The 17500-nt window shown below is 44.1% G+C and overlaps 2 protein-coding genes across 2 annotated transcripts in view; one reads left to right on the forward strand and one right to left on the reverse strand.

Annotated features, from left to right (window-relative positions):
* The window catches only part of LOC306699362 (immunoglobulin superfamily DCC subclass member 3-like), a gene marked incomplete at both ends in the record, with an annotated part of 13012 nt that extends 3478 nt beyond the window's left edge, over positions 1 to 9534 (forward strand). The window contains 12 exons of the mRNA XM_079163959.1: positions 823 to 967; positions 1045 to 1175; positions 1275 to 1412; positions 1516 to 1674; positions 3889 to 4054; positions 5337 to 5587; positions 5674 to 5838; positions 6122 to 6310; positions 8202 to 8300; positions 8397 to 8529; positions 8739 to 8838; positions 9454 to 9534. Coding sequence (XP_079020085.1) covers positions 823 to 967; positions 1045 to 1175; positions 1275 to 1412; positions 1516 to 1674; positions 3889 to 4054; positions 5337 to 5587; positions 5674 to 5838; positions 6122 to 6310; positions 8202 to 8300; positions 8397 to 8529; positions 8739 to 8838; positions 9454 to 9534 — 1757 coding nt within the window. The remainder of the gene's footprint in view (positions 1 to 822; positions 968 to 1044; positions 1176 to 1274; positions 1413 to 1515; positions 1675 to 3888; positions 4055 to 5336; positions 5588 to 5673; positions 5839 to 6121; positions 6311 to 8201; positions 8301 to 8396; positions 8530 to 8738; positions 8839 to 9453) is intronic.
* Positions 9535 to 14106: 4572 nt separating this feature from the next.
* Positions 14107 to 17500, reverse strand: part of LOC306699752 (gonadotropin-releasing hormone II receptor-like) — a gene marked incomplete at both ends in the record, with an annotated part of 4530 nt that continues 1136 nt past the window's right edge. Inside the window, 2 exons of the mRNA XM_079164471.1 lie at positions 14107 to 14546; positions 15062 to 15263. Coding sequence (XP_079020597.1) covers positions 14107 to 14546; positions 15062 to 15263 — 642 coding nt within the window. The remainder of the gene's footprint in view (positions 14547 to 15061; positions 15264 to 17500) is intronic.

The raw sequence follows: 17500 nt of genomic DNA on the forward strand, positions 1-17500 counted from the left end.
ATAACATGTCAATACCATAACAATAACATGTCAATAACATAATAACATGTCAATAACATGTCAATAACATGACAATAACATATCAATAACATGACAATAACATATCAATAACATGTCAATAACATAATAACATGTCAATAACATAATAACATGTCAATAACATATCAATAACATGACAATAACATATCAATAACATGACAATAACATATCAATAACATGTCAATAACATAATAACATGTCAATACCATAACAATAACATGTCAATAACATAATAACATGTCAATAACATGACAATAACATAATAACATGTCAATAACATGTCAATAACATAATAACATGTCAATAACATGTCAATAACATGACAATAACATATCAATAACATGTCAATAACATAATAACATGTCAATAACATGTCAATAACATGACAATAACATGACAATAACATATCAATAACATGACAATAACATATCAATAACATGTCAATAACATAATAACATGTCAATAACATAATAATAACATGACAATAACATATCAATAACATGTCAATAACATAATAACATGTCAATAACATGTCAATAACATAATAACATGTCAATAACATGTCAATAACATAATAACATGTCAATAACATATCAATACCATAATAATAAGAACATGTCAATAACATAATAACATGTCAATAACATAATAATAACATGTCAATAACATAATAATAACATATCAATAACATAATAGTAATAACATGTCAATAACATGATAACATGATGATAACATAACAACATAATAATAATTCATATTTCTGTCTCCCCCTCCTCCCCACAGCCCTCCCTAAATTCATGTCTCACCCAGAGTCTGTGGCAGTGGATGAAGGGGGCGTGGCCAGACTCACCTGTCAGGTAAATGGAATCCCAGAAGCCAACATCACCTGGCAGAGAGACCGACGCCCACTGAGCACTGAGCACCCCAGGTAGGTTTTTACATGTATTAATATATACTCAAGGTGTAATTAACATGTACTTAATGTATATTTTATGTGTATTTCAGGTACACTCTGCTGCCTAACGGCGTGCTGCAGATCACCGGCGTTCGAAGAACAGACAGCGGTTTGTTTCGCTGCGTCGCCTCAAACATCGCCAACACTCGATACAGCCACGAGGCCCAGCTGTCCGTCACCGGTAAGACCAGACTGAGGGCAAAGATAGACCCAACTAAAAGACCAAACTGAGGGCACAGAAACCCCTCTCTCACCTCAATGTTTTATGGTTCCGGTCCAGTTGCAGGATTCAGGATCTACCGAGAACCCGTCATCCTGTCCGGTCCTCAGAACCTCACCATCAACGTCCACCAGACGGCCATCTTGGAATGCATCGCCACAGGCAACCCCCGGCCCATCGTGTCCTGGAGTCGCCTTGGTAACCAGAAAACACCAAACACCCAACAGTTATTGATCTGTTATTGTTATTATTGTGGTAACCAGGTAACACGATGCCCTGTGTGTGTGTGTGTGTGTGACAGACGGACGCTCCATCGGGGTCGAGGGGATCCAGGTGTTGGGAACCGGGAACCTGATGATCTCTGACGCCACGTTGAAGCATTCTGGAATTTATGTTTGTTCAGCGAACAGACCAGGAAGTAGATCCAGAAGAACGGCCGTGGGACGCCTCGTAGTACAAGGTACCTCATAGTACTTCATGATACTTCAGAATACTTTATGATACCTCATAATAACTCATAATACCTCATCATTCTTTATAATAGTTAATAACCCTAACCCACTTCATGATACTTCATTTGCATGTTGTGTTTTCATGAATAATATTAAATATCTTCATCACATGACGATCAGCTCACTCACTGAGCTCTTATTGTGGAAACACTTCCTGTTTAACAGCAGCTCACTCACTGAGCTCTTATTGTGGAAACACTTCCTGTTTAACAGCAGCTCGGTTTGACTGATGAACTTGAACTCATCGTGTCGAGTGTGTAAACACACATGAAGTGTGTGTGTGTGTGTGTGTGTCATTAGGCTCAGTTTGCTGCTCTTCACCTCCCCGACCTCTGACCTCTGACCTCTGACCTCCTCAGTAGACCAGATGAGAAGAGGAGGAGTCAGGAGACAAAGAGACTCAGTGAAGCCTCCTGATGTTAAAACGCTACTGATAGAGAGAAGAAGAAGAAGAAGAAGAAGAAGAAGAAGAAGAAGAAGAACATTAATAATAATAATAATAATAATTTGAAGCGTTTCTTTGTTCTCGGCTCATAAAATAGAAACAGAAACATTCTTTTCGTATTTCATCTTAGAAGTTCTCTGGAGAACAATGTGAGAGCTTTAAGAAACATTTTAGAACCTTTAGGAACCTTTAAAAACATAGAACGTTTAAAGAAGCTTTTTATTTGGAACAATTCTGAACATTCGGGATCCTTTAAGAACCTTTACAAACATTAACAAACACGTTTAAACAATGAAGAACCTTTAGGAACCTCAACGATCCTCCAGAAACCAGAACCAGCCTTCAGAACATCTGTGAACGATATAAACGGTTCAGATCTAATGAGAGTCAGTGAAGAATGACCTCTGACCTCCATCACAGCAGCCTGCACCTCCTCCTCCTCTTCCTCCCCGTCTGGTTCAGGTTCAGGTTCAGGTTCATGTTCAGGACTCTCCAGGACCCCTCAACCTAAACCCTGATCTGGGTTCTTTGACATAAATCATTCTCAGGGTTTAAAATGTTTTCAGACGTTTTATTTGTTATATGTATATATATATATATATATACATTTTATTGTGAAAGGAAACAGGAAACAGGAAGCAGAAGAACAACAATGACTGAAACAATAATTGATAATCAGAACTCTTATTGATGAAATATCTTATTGATGTTTCAGCTCGTAAACACAAACTCTGTTCTGGGTGCTGAGGAGGAGACGGGAGGGGTCAGAGGTCACACAGGCTCATTGTGAGTGTGTGAGTGTGTGAGTGTGTGAGTGTGTGAGTGTGTGAGTGTGTGTGAGTGTGTGAGTGTGTGAGTGTGTGAGTGTGAGTTTGTTTCCCACACTCAGAGCTTCATTACAATAACTATTAGCATGTGAAGAGTTCACTTCACAATGAGGACTTTATTCACTCTGAAGCTCCGTCTGTCGCACGAATATCACAAATATTTATGAATATTTATGAACATTTAAATATTTAAATGTTCATAAATATTCAGGAACCTTTAGAGACTTCTTCTTCTCTCTTATGAACAAAACTAACTGATGATTAGTAACTCAAATATTCAAATAAATCGTTTTTGGACTCACGAGAGAAATTAAGCATTTAATAAAGAGGAAAATATTATGAACACATTTTAACAAGTTTTGCTCTTATTTTAAGAAACAAATTGATATTCAGTTCTGAAACAAAGATTATTTTAATTTGACAGATCTGAAGATTGTTTTTCATTGTTTCAGTTATTTAGAAAATAGAGACAGAAAGAAACAGAATTAATAAAATATTATAATGTGTGTGTGTTCTGCTCTTGAGTCACAGAGTGTGTGAAAGGTCAGAGGTCGTCTCTTCATGAAGCCCCTCCCCCCTACTCTACATACGGGGGTCAGAGGTCGGGGGGGGGGGGGGGTGACGGAGACACATGTGTGTAAGTGGTCTCCCTGTTACCGTGGAGACGGACCGTCCAGAGGCGAGACAGCACCTGTCTGTCTGCTGGATGGGGGGGGGGGGAGTCAGAGGCTGTTCTTCTTCTGCTGCTGCTGAAGAAGAAGAACAGCATGGAGGAGAAGAAGAAGAGAAGTTCTGACAGTATGATAGTACTACTACAGTTAATACTACTGACAGTATGATAGTACTACTACAGTTAATACTACTGACAGTATGATGATTTGTGTCTGCAGCTCCTCCAGAGTTCGTGCAGTGGCCTCAGTCCGTGTCCAGACCAGCAGGTGGCAGCTCTGTCTTCAGCTGCACGGCTACCGGAGCTCCAGAGCCGCATCTCATCTGGCTGAAGAACGGGAAACTACTGACACCGAGCGGCAACGTGAAGCTCACCAACGGAAACACGTGAGAACATCAACACACACATGTTCATCAGCTGAGGACAGTGAGGAGGAGGAGGAGGAGGAAGACTAGAGACCTGTAACATACAGGACTAGAGACCTGTAACGTACAGGACTAGAGGCCGGTATCGTACAGGACTAGAGACCGGTATCGTACAGGACTAGAGGCCGGTATCGTACAGGACTAGAGGCCGGTATCGTACAGGACTAGAGGCCGGTATCGTACAGGACTAGAGGCCGGTATCGTACAGGACTAGAGGCCGGTATCGTACAGGACTAGAGGCCGGTATCGTACAGGACTAGAGACCGGTATCGTACAGGACTAGAGGCCGGTATCGTACAGGACTAGAGACCGGTATCGTACAGGACTAGAGACCGGTATCGTACAGGAGTAGAGACCGGTATCGTACAGGAATAGAGACCGGTATCGTACAGGACTAGAGGCCGGTATCGTACAGGACTAGAGACCGGTATCGTACAGGACTAGAGGCCGGTATCGTACAGGACTAGAGGCCGGTATCGTACAGGACTAGAGGCCGGTATCGTACAGGACTAGAGACCGGTATCGTACAGGACTAGAGGCCGGTATCGTACAGGACTAGAGACCTGTAACATACAGGACTAGAGACCGGTATCGTACAGGACTAGAGGCCGGTATCGTACAGGACTAGAGACCTGTAACATACAGGACTAGAGACCGGTATCATACAGGACTAGAGACCGGTATCATACAGGACTAGAGGCCGGTATCATACAGGACTAGAGACCTGTAACATACAGGACTAGAGGCCGGTATCATACAGGACTAGAGGCCGGTATCGTACAGGACTAGAGACCTGTAACATACAGGACTAGAGACCGGTATCATACAGGACTAGAGACCGGTATCATACAGGACTAGAGGCCGGTATCATACAGGACTAGAGACCTGTAACATACAGGACTAGAGGCCGGTATCATACAGGACTAGAGGCCGGTATCGTAAAGGACTAGAGACCTGTAACATACAGGACTAGAGACCAGTATCATACAGGACTAGAGGCCGGTATCATACAGGACTAGAGACCTGTAACATACAGGACTAGAGGCCGGTATCATACAGGACTAGAGACCTGTATCGTACAGGACTAGAGACCTGTAACATACAGGACTAGAGGCCGGTATCATACAGGACTAGAGACCTGTATCATACAGGACTAGAGACCTGTAACATACAGGACTAGAGGCCGGTATCATACAGGACTAGAGACTGGTATGTGAGAGAATCCTGCTCTCTGTCTCCGCAGGACTCTGGCCATCACCCGGATCACCCCACAGGATGAGGCCATCTATCAGTGCATCGCCGAGAACAGCGCTGGCACCAACCAGGCCAGCGCCCGGCTCGCCATCAGCCAGGGGCCCGACCTCCCTGAGGCCCCCACCGGCCTCCAGGCCTCGGCCCTCAGCTCCAGCAGCCTGGAGCTGGTCTGGGACCAGCCGGCGGAGCACGTCAGCCAGCAGATCATAGGATACGTGCTGCACATCAGACGCCTGGGGGGTAAGGGACCTGACAGGAGACCAGGTTCAGCAGGACTTGTTTTGTTTTTGTTGTTCCCTCTGACTTCTGACCTCTGACTTCCTCAGAGCCAGACAGTGCCGAGCTGCAGGAGGCCGTCAGTAAGACCACCTTCAGACACGAGTCCATCAACCTGGAAGCAGCCACCACCTACTCCGTCTACCTGAAGGCGTACTCCGCTCTGGGAGGAAGCCAGCAGTCCAACGCCATCACTGCCACCACACAGGGGGGCGGTACGTCCTGTCCACCTTAAAACACTGTCCACCTTAAATACTGTCCACCTTAAACACTGTCCACCTTAAATACTGTCCACCTTAAACACTGTCCACCTTAACCACTGTCCACCTTAAACACTGTCCACCTTAAATACTGTCCACCTTAAAACACTGTCCACCTTAAATACTGTCCACCTTAAATACTGTCCACCTTAAATACTGTCCACCTTAAAACACTTTAAATCTGTCCACTTTAAATATCGTTCCACATGTAAATACAGTCTTTCTGTCTGCCCCACAGTTCCCAGTTCTCCCAGTTTCTTCACTAAGGTGCTGAACCAGACGGCCATGCAGGTGTACTGGGAGCTGCCCAGTAAGCCAGGGAAGCAGGAGGGCTTCAGACTGGAGTACCGTGGGGTTTCCAACCCAGAAGTCCACGGGCAGGACACCTTCCCGGGACACATCAACACCCACACCATCTCCCACCTGGGTCAGTTAAAGGAACAGTGCAACAATTCACAGTTAGTTATCCAGTTAGTTAGTTAACTAACCAGTCCAGCAGTCAGCTGGAGTAGTAAACAAGATGCTGCAACAAACAAATAGCTCCAATGCTAAATTACTAAAGTCTCCTTTTACATTTTTCTGATCAATAAACAACTACAAGCTATTTGATTTAGCTTGTTGCTATTATGCTAATGTTTACTTAGCTCAGGGGTCAGCAACCTTTACCAGCCAAAGAGACACTTCGTCATATTTTACACCAAATAAAATGCGTCTGGAGCCGCAAAAGCTCTTTGATGTCAGTTTATAAAGTTTTATATAAAGTTATGTTATTTATACAAAAACTATAGTTTGTTGTGTTTATGAAATTATAGAAGAAGAATAAAGACACTTGTTGACATGTTGTTGCTATTTTACGTGTTCTAACAATAAACTCTGATGAAGAGGAGAGTTTGCAGCAGTTGAGGAATCGCTCTTCATCGCTCTTCATCGCTCGTCTCCATCGTGATGCTTTCAGCTCATGTTGTGTGTTTGTTCTGGAAGCTTCTTTCAACTTTACAGTTTGTGTTGTTTGCACATTTCTCTCCACACATGAAGCATCAGGTGAGCAGCATCGTTCACAGTGAAGCAGATGAATCCGTCCACGCAGAGTTAAACTCGGTTTCCTCCGTGACTTCTCTGTTTGTGGATTTATCCATCGATGGTTTACTGAGGCGGCTCTGCAGATCATGATCAGCTGCAGGGAAAGACTCTGTGCAGCGACGGGAGATGCAGGAGGCGGATCACGCAGCGCCGCCGTTTATGAATATTTTACTATTTTGCTCGACAGAGTTTGAATCCAGGTTGATGAGATCTTTCATAAATATATTTTCTTCAATGTATTTCTTCATACGTGGCTGTGATGTAGTGCTCACTGATACAATATATATGAGATGTGGCTTTCAGATCTCAGCAATATGTTTGTGAATGTGTGAATCTGACAACAGAGACAGGAAACAGCTGCTGCTGTTACACGAACACAACACACGCACGGAAGGAAACCAGCAGGTTTGAAACCAGTAGGACGCAACACCGGCACCCACTGATGCCCCGTGTACGTGAATAGTCACGTGATATTCGTTTTCAGGCGTTTAAGTCTGGACGGAGATTATCTCGAAAACGATGCTTAAACGCCGTGTGGACGGACGACTCAGGGAGCCGCGGGTTGCCGACCCTTGACTTAGCTGGTTAATGGTTACTGTGTGGCTAACTGTGTCTCACTAACAGACTAATAGGTAGTTACAACATTAAAACTAGCTTTAAAACGTTAGCCTGAAGCTAGCATGTCATCAAACATAATATGATCAAAAACAATAAAACACTGGTGAATACTTTGTGGTTGTTGGAAGACTAGTAGTTTTCCCCTGCTTCCAGTTTTTTGTGCTAAGCTAGGCTAAACATTTGATATAACGCTAATACAAGTTCAGTGTATTAACGAACAGCCCAGTGGGGAGAAATGTTCCTGTCAACCTCAAATAATATGAATTTAGATTTAAAAGAACGACAGAAGTGTTGATTAAATAAACAAACAGTCACTAATGCTAACTATTTAACATCAGTGGCTAACTTTCCAGAAGGTATGAGGACGAGGCTAACAGTGGGGTAGCCATCTTGGAATAAGTTGAGAACTAAATAAAAATAATAACTGATAAAAATGACTACAATATAAAATAACTAGCTTAGCATCGGACATGTAGCTGTAACAACATCGGCTACCAATAACCAGCTAACAACACCAAGCTAGAAACAACATTGAGTATGCTAGCAGTTTCCCCCTGCCTCCAGTGTTTGTGCTAAGCTAGTCGTTAGCCTGTTTGACTGTTTTGTTTTTCTTCCTGCAGAGCCGGCAGCGGTTTATGAGATCCAGCTGGTGGCGTTTAACGGGAACGGAGACGGTCCGGCCAACCGCCGCCTCGTGTCTCTGTCCGAGGGAGGAAACAGTGCAGCAGGTAGGAGCCTCACCGTGACCTCTGACCTCTCTGTGGCCCGTGAACAAACCAGTGGAACCAGTTTAACCTGCTTGTTGTCTCCACCAGCTGGTCCCACTGGTCCCAGCTGTAACTGTGATCAGTCCCACGGCTCCATGTCGGCTCTGCTGGTCGGCGTTCACAGCGGCTTCGCCTGCATCCTCTGCTGCCTGCTGCTCATCCTGCTGGGATACAGACGCAGGTAAGACCTTCATCATTATCATCATCAACATCATCATCATCACCACCTTCATCATCATCATCGTCATCATCATCGTCATCACCTTCATCGTCATCACCTTCATCATCATCATCATCATCATCGTCAACATCGTCGTCATCGTCGTCACCATCATCATCGTCGTCGTCGTCACCGTCGTCGTCATCATCCTCACTCTGTTCTGGGTTCAGCTTCTTCTGCAGAAAGTCAACGAGCTGGGAGACTCCGCCCACTCTGAATGGTGTCAGAGGTGCTAAAGGTCACACACCTGAGAGCATCGAGCTGAGCCAGGTAACACACACACACACACACACACAGGTATACTTCTGTACTTGTGAGGACCTAAACTAAACCTCAACCTGAGTTGGACCTTAAACCAGGTCTGAACCCTCAGACACCTGAAGGTTTATCCCAAAAGTGAGGACGAGACAAACTGTCCACGCTCAGAGAAGGGTCCTCACAAAGATAGAACTACAAGAACACACACACACAGCTCCTGATGGCTTGTTCTCAGTAAAGTTTTTTAGTCTCATTAGTGCATTTGTTAACGTTTTACGTACTCTAATCGGGTTCTGGGTTCGATTCCCGTTCTGGGCAGCCCCCTGGTAACTTAAAGGTTTTTGTTAAATTCTAACTCAGCTCAGGATTATGGATTATTGGATGATGGATTATGATGTGAATGTATAATATTTGGTGTCTAGGCTAACTAATAACTTCCACCTTGTGAGAAGAGTCATATGATGTCCAATGTAAACTATTTTTCCTTTTTATATGTGTAACAAATCTTTTTTGTCGTAGTTTTCATTGACGTTACATTAGAAGAAAATCTGGGCTCTTATTTTGGTAGTTTGGTCCACATGACATCACCTCACCATGTGACATTGTCCCTGTCTGCTCCGCCCACAGAGATGTGACTCCGCCCCTCCTCCAGTGATGGTCATGGTTGAACCGACTCCACCCGTCCAGCCCGGCACAGGCACCGGATAAAACACCACACACTGCTAACTCCTCCTCCTCTTCCTCCTCTTCCTCTTCCTCCTCCTCCTGCTCCTCCTCCTCTTTCTCCTCCAGCCTGTGGTTACCTCCTCTCCTCCTGACAGCCTGACAGCCTTACAGCCACTTCAGCCTTTATGAATGACTGAGATTAGAGTTTGTCTTTGAGATTATTGAGATGAGAGATGATGAGTCTGTCTGAGGAACTTTCAGAGAGCATCTGATACCACAAGGGAACGAGATACTTCACAACACCTCGAGATACTTCACAACACCTCGAGATACTTCACAACACCTCGAGATACTTCATAGATGTCCACGTCCTTTGATTCCAATTCATGATATTTTCGTCTTCAGACTGAAACCAAAGACCTTTAAAACAAACATTTGTCAGAACCTTGAAGCCGGTGATCCGGAGTTCCAGTGATCCGGTTCCCGTGTGGTATCAGATGCTGACGTCACCGTTGTGGCGTCCCGGATGCTTCCTGTTGAAACCAAAACCTTTTTTCCTTCAGTTTGGGTTAATTTTTGAGTTTTTGTCACCGTCGGTGCCGAGTATCCTGAGACAATGAGGCCTTCCACCGGTCTGACCAGAGACCGGGTCCTCAGAGCATCCAGCGTTGGGTTCAGGTGAACTACCTGAGCAGGTGTCATTCGTCGGTCCTCTGAGGCCCAGAACCAAAGGGATTTATTATATCTCTGGTCAGCAGGTGACTGTGGAGGAACTCTCCTCTGCACTGCTTTAGCCTTTTAGTGTTTGTTTGTGTCGCCGAGTTCGCCTCAGGTCAGGATGTAGAGGAAGCCAACAGTCAGCTGGTTGTTCTATGTTCTACCTCCCTCCCTCCCTCCCTCCCTCCTGACTCTCCCACCAAACTCTTTACTTCCAAAGAGAGCTACCTCAGGCTCAACGCCAAACGCCTGAGCTACAGGCAACCGTTAGCCTCCTGATGCTGGTCAAGCTAACCTACCTCAAAACCAAAAGCCTCCTCTGGGGCCTCTCAGTCTACCTTTTTGTACCAATGCCGATGTCCTGTGCCGGACCGTCACCCAGAAACCCCTTCGAACTCCGAATGTCGCACCCCCTGACCCCTGGACCGGCCCATCGTAGTCCTCCACAAAGAGAAGCTTTGACTTTGTGTTCTTGTTTGACTCATGAGGGACACTTCCTGTCTGACTCCAACAGCTTCCTCCAGTGCTGCCTTCAGGACCCCAACAGTGTTTCAGATTAGAAAAAAACATCTTCTGAGCTCCATGAACCTGGATCGAACCGTCTGAGGTGCAAAACCTGCTCCAGATCTGAACATATAGGGTCCAAAATCCTCTGGAGGGTGGACCATAGTCCTGATCCTCTAAAGCTGAACAACCTGCACGAAGTCTTCTTTCATCCTGGCAGTGTCTTAACTTTTGAGGTCCAACAAACTGGTCCAAAGCCTATAAACCTTCTGTCGGATGCAGGTATCAGCTTCTAAAGCCCCATAATGGACCATAGTCCTGACCTTCAACAGGGTCCCGGGTCATGGTCTTATCTTTAACAGCCTGGGAATCAAGACTATTAGCTTCTAAATTAGAACTAGAACTCAATAACAAAAAACCTGATCCAGATCCCAGCTTTCAGGTCTCAAAGTCTTACCCGAGATGTTACCTTTGAGCAGCATTGGGTCCCGGTTCATAGTCTTATCTTTAACGGTCTGGGAGCTTGTTTACTACCTAATTCTACTGATATTTCAGGGCTGTTAGCTTCTAGGTGTTCTTTTGGAGCTTAATAATGGACCAAAGTCTAGACCTTCAACAGTCAAAGACCTGAACCAGGTGCTCTGGTGAACACGTTTGGGTCCTGAAGCTCACTGGAGCTGTTTGGAGAACAGCTGTGTCCCTCAGAAGCATCTGTCCTGGTCTTCAGGGAGACGCCTCACCTCCACCTGAGGAGTTCAGTCGTCACCTGAGAGACAAACAGATGAACCAGGAAAGTGTGGACACTGTGGACGTCTCGGCCCATTTTCTGTCCCGAGTTTTTAATGAAAGTTTTTTTATCTTTTATTTTGGCGGAAGGTGGCCCACTTCCTGTCCGGTGTGTGCGGCCTCGTCGGCCATTTTTATATTGACCTCTAATGTCTTATAATGTCTGAAAGTAATTTCTAAACTTTCTCGTAGATGAACAGCAGCTTTCTGTAGAGTTTCAGCCAAAACTTCCAAATATTCTTAAAAAAACAAGCTGAACGACGTCCAAAGATATAAAAAATAATAGTAATAGTTTTTCACCAATTTCTGTTCAAACTGTTTGTTTTCACTCTGCTTCCTGTTTTCAGAGTCGAAGAACAAACAAAACCAAAAGAAATACTCACTTTCACATTTTTATATTTCAGATTAATACTTTGGAAGAAATGGAGTGAATATATATTTTCATATATTGTGATGATGAAGAGCTCCGAGTGTCAGGATGAGTTTAAAAAAGAACCAAATAACTGAATGACAGAGACCAAAATACCTGAAATATTACCTCAGTTCTTTGTGTTCAGTTTGTGGTTGAATGTCTTTACAGCTTCTGTCTGACAGTGAACCAGAGACCCTTAGACCAGGAGACCATTAGACCCTGAGACCCTTAGATCTTGAGACCCTGAAACCCTTAGAATCTGAGACCCTTAAACCCAGAGACCCTGAGACCCTTAGACCCTTAGACCCTGAAACTCTTAAACCCTGAGACCCTTAGACCCAGAGACCTCGTTAGTAGAATTATAAATGTGAGCAGAGACGAAAAGTCAAACTGAGTCTCTTCAGTTGGATTAACAAGCATCGTTGAGTCATGTCCAGTCTCATGGTGTTCATCTCTGGGGTCACTGTCAGAGTCAGAGTGTTTCTAAAAATATAAAACAAACTAAAATGTTTATAAAAAATAATGTTGGCTGTTCTTTTTCTAGAACTTTCTTCTTCTCAGTTTTATTTTTAGAGAAAGATTCTGCCAAAATGAAAACGTGTGAAGAAGAGCGTTTAAATTCTTTAATATTATTGCTAATAACATTAGGATTATTACCATTTCACTTTTTCTGATTCTTTTTGTTAGTTGAATGATGTGAATTTGTAGAATTTAAGAAATGTTTTCAGCTGAAGGTTGAATCACTAATGAGCCATATTTGATAATAAGCCATACGAGTGATTTCTGAGCCATATTCTCCACAGATGTAATATTTTATGATGTTTAATTCAGGCGTCCTGTCAACACGCCATAGTAACTAAGACTAAGACGTAGAGAACGTAGAGACCAAAGGCTAGAACCAATGAGAAAAGAGATGCTTTAATGTTTCTGATTTTCTTTTCTCTCAAAACTTTTATTTTCATTGTGTCATTTAAAAAATAAATAAATGAAAAGCACCCCAAAGCTTTAAACGGTTGAACCGAACAGACGAAACGTGAAGACGAGATTGACGGCTGAAAGTTTAACTTCAGCTTCTTCTTCTGTGGTTTTGAAATGTTTCACCATCTGTTCTCCTTTTTGATGTTTCGACACATGAAAACCAAATAAAACTGAATTGGAATAGAAAACAGACGTCTCGTTATTTATTGATTCATCATTAAAAACAAAGAAAATTCTAAGTTTGTCTTCAATAAAAGTGTTAAAATAAAATAAGAAAAACTCCAGCGGTAATAAATAGGGTTTTTTTAAGTTTAGTTTCAGCTAATTAATGTATATTGTTTTAATTTTTGTGTTTATATATTTTTTTAATTAATTCATTATTTGTTTGTTTTTAAGTTTGAAGGTGTAGAATGTGAGACATTCAATAAGTGAACCACTATCAGAATGTGATGAGGTCACAGTGTTGAGATATCTACTGACGTTAGCATGCTAACCAACTAGCTGCGTCCTGTCTTGTAGTACCACCTGTGACCTGTGGAGGCGACAGAGAGTCTCTGTAAAATCCAAAGCTCACCGCTAACTGAGACACATACACCTTTAATAATGTCGCATGATTGACTCATATCTATCATGTCAACCTGTAATGTACTGTAATGTAACCTCAGTTTATTATTAAACATATCATTATTTGTTTATTTATTATGAACAGATTCATTTATAAATATTCTAAATATTGAACTGGAACAGATGAAGAACATCATTGTATTTGACCTCTCTTTGTGAAGTCGGTCAGCTGTGATTGGTTATGTGTTTGTGTCTGTGTGTGTGTGTGTGTGTGTGTGTTTGTGTCTGTGTGTGTGTGTGTGTGTGTGACTGTGTCTGTATGTGATCATGTGTGTGACTGTGTCTGTTTGTGTGTGTGTGATCGTGTGTGTGTGATCGTGTGTGTGATCGTGTGTGTGACTGTGTCTGTGTGATTGTGTGTGTGTGTGATCATGTGTGTGACTGTCTGTTTGTGTGTGTGTGATCGTGTGTGTGATCCTGTGTGTGATTGTGTGTGTGATTGTGTGTGTATGTGTGTATATGTGACTGTAAAACTAGATGAACTGAACTCTTTCCAACAGAATCACAATAAAATGTTTTCGCCCTTTTAAAGCTGCAGGAAGTGATTTTTTGTCCAGACTCCAGAGTCCTGATCCACCTTCAGCTGATCCAGTTCAGGTTTTCATCATTAACTCCTGCTCTCTGATTGGTCGGTGGCAGTCTCCTGCCTGGTTGTTGGTGGCAGGCTCTGCCTCCTGCTCTGCGCTGCGAGGACTCCGCCCGGCGGACGGTCGGTCCGGAGATCTCAGCGAAGCGTTGCTCTTCGTGCCACGGCAGCAGGCGGCGAGGTCGGCCCTGAAGGACGGCGTGTAGAAGCCGTAGATCACCGGGTCGCAGCAGGTGTTCAGGTTCCCGAACACGAAGAGGCCGTGGTGCACATACTCAGGTGTGACGCGCAGCATGTCGGGCTGGAACCAGTACCAAATCCCCAGCAGGTAGTACGGAGTCCAGCACACCACGAAGGACAAGACGATGACCACCGTCATCTTCAGAGTCTTCATCCGGGCCTTTGGGATGATGTCGGTGCCGCTGCGCCGCAGGTACGACTCACCTGCTGAGAGAGGGAGAGGCAGGGGCATCGTTAGTGATGCCACACTGTCAGTGTGTTACAGGTGTGTTACAGGTATGTTATAGGTGTGTTACAGATGTGTTACTAGTGTTACAGGTGTGTTACAGATGTGTTACTGGTGTTACATGTGTGTTACCGGTGTGTTACAGGTGTGTTATAGGTATGATACAGGTGTGTTACAGATGTGTTACTGGTGTTACATGTGTGTTACCGGTGTGTTACAGGTGTGTTACAGATGTGTTACTGGTATTACAGGTGTGTTACAGATGTGTTACAGGTATGTTACAGGTGTATACAGATGTGTTACAGCTGTGTTACAGATGTGTTACAGCTGTATACACCTACATAGGTGTGTTACAGATGTGTTACTGGTATTACAGGTGTGTTACTGGTGTGTTACAGGTATGATACAGGTGTGTTACAGATGTGTTACAGCTATGTTACAGGTGTATACAGATGTGTTACAGCTGTGTTACTGGTGTGTTACCGGTGTGTCTCACCTTTGTCTCTCAGGTGCTGCAGGTGGATGTGCAACAGGATGCGGCTGTAGCAGCAGCTCATCACCAGCAGGGGGACGACGTACAGCGTGGTGAAGTGGAACATGTTGTACACTGTTTCCTGCCAGCGGCGGCTGAAGCTGCCGTGAGTCGCACACTGAGTGAAGTCCACAGCCTCGACTCTGATTGCCCGGAAGATAAACAGCTGGAGGGAGACAGACAGGTGAAGTCTTCAGGTAGAGTGAAGCTCATCGAGAGGCTCCAATCAGTTCTAACAAACCAAGTTCATCAATAAACGATGTTTCTGCAGCTAAAATTCAGAGAAACAGTTTGTTTCAGTTCTGTTTTCCAGCTGATGTGCCTCTTAGCATTGTGAGCATTCCTCATAGAAACCAAGGGGAGCCGTTAGCCCGAGCTAACAGCAGGAGGTTTCTCACATTTTAATCTCTCCATCAGAAACCAGAACATTCCTGCAGGGATTTCATGTTTCTGTCACCTGACGGAGGAACTTTCACCTGGATCACAGAGAAGAACGACTTCACGACAATAAGTATGATGATAAAGATAATAAAGATCATGTGATCTCTTCTGTAAACAGAATGATAAACAGATCTCTTCTCCTTCAGTTTGTCCTTCAGCTCAGCAGATTATCATAACATAAATATTAATGTTAGAGATTCATATTAAAGACTCATGTAAAGCTCTCAGCTGCTGGATGAAATATTCAAAAGATGAGAAGAGAAAACGCAAAGAGCAGCAGGAGAAGAAAAGACAGTATATATGTATATATATATATATATATATATATATAGACATGTCATATATATGTATATATATACATATATATGTATATATATACTGTATATATATAAATATATTATATTTATATATACAGTATATATATAAATATACAGGTTGAAACTGTGATTACTTCAGCTGATATTCCAGAACTGCTAACTCGATACTAACCTTCTGTTTCTATATTGTGAAGGCTGCTTTTATTGTGAAGGTCTTGACACTGAGACAGGAAGCTGTTCCTGTTTAAATCTAAGCTTCCAGTTAATTTGACCAATGACTAATGATTACTTGTCATGTGTTACCTGTGGTCGTGTGTTACCTGAGGTCGTGTGTTACCTGTGGTGATGTGTTACCTGAGGTCATGTGTTACCTGAGGTCGTGTGTTACCTGAGGTCATGTGTTACCTGAGGTCGTGTGTTACCTGAGGTCGTGTGTTACCTGTGGTCGTGTGTGACCTGAGGTCGTGTGTTACCTGTGGTCGTGTGTTACCTGAGGTCGTGTGTTACCTGTGGTCGTGTGTTACCTGAGGTCGTGTGTTACCTGTGGTCGTGTGTTACCTGAGGTCGTGTGTTACCTGTGGTCGTGTGTTACCTGAGGTCGTGTGTTACCTGAGGTCGTGTGTTACCTGTGGTGATGTGTTACCTGAGGTCGTGTGTTACCTGTGGTCGTGTGTTACCTGTGGTCGTGTGTTACCTGAGGTCGTGTGTTACCTGTGGTCGTGTGTTACCTGTGGTCGTGTGTTACCTGAGGTCGTGTGTTACCTGTGGTCGTGTGTTACCTGAGGTCGTGTGTTACCTGAGGTCGTGTGTTACCTGTGGTGATGTGTTACCTGAGGTCGTGTGTTACCTGTGGTCGTGTGTTACCTGTGGTCGTGTGTTACCTGAGGTCGTGTGTTACCTGAGGTCGTGTGTTACCTGTGGTCGTGTGTTACCTGTGGTCGTGTGTTACCTGTGGTCGTGTGTTACCTGTGGTCGTGTGTTACCTGAGGTCGTGTGTTACCTGTGGTCGTGTGTTACCTGTGGTCGTGTGTTACCTGTGGTCGTGTGTTACCTGTGGTCGTGTGTTACCTGTGGTCGTGTGTTACCTGAGGTCGTGTGTTACCTGTGGTCGTGTGTTACCTGTGGTCGTGTGTTACCTGAGGTCGTGTGTTACCTGAGGTCGTGTGTTACCTGTGGTCGTGTGTTACCTGTGGTCGTGTGTTACCTGTGGTCGTGTGTTACCTGTGGTCGTGTGTTACCTGTGGTCGTGTGTTACCTGTGGTCGTGTGTTACCTGAGGTCGTGTGTTACCTGTGGTCGTGTGTTACCTGTGGTCGTGTGTTACCTGAGGTCGTGTGTTACCTGTGGTCGTGTGTTACCTGAGGTCGTGTGTTACCTGAGGTCGTGTGTTACCTGAGGTCGTGTGTTACCTGTGGTCGTGTGTTACCTGTGGTCGTGTGTTACCTGAGGTTATGTGTTACCTGAGGTTATGTGTTACCTGTGGTTGTGTGTTACCTGTGGTCGTGTGTTACCTGAGGTCGTGTGTTACCTGTGGTCGTGTGTTACCTGAGGTTGTGTGTTACCTGAGGTCGTGTGTTACCTGTGGTCGTGTGTTACCTGAGGTTATGTGTTACCTGAGGTTATGTGTTACCTGAGGTTGTGTGTTG

The sequence above is a fragment of the Pholis gunnellus genome (genome assembly GCF_910591455.1).
Source record: "Pholis gunnellus genome assembly, chromosome: 8".
Lineage (NCBI taxonomy): Eukaryota > Metazoa > Chordata > Actinopteri > Perciformes > Pholidae > Pholis > Pholis gunnellus.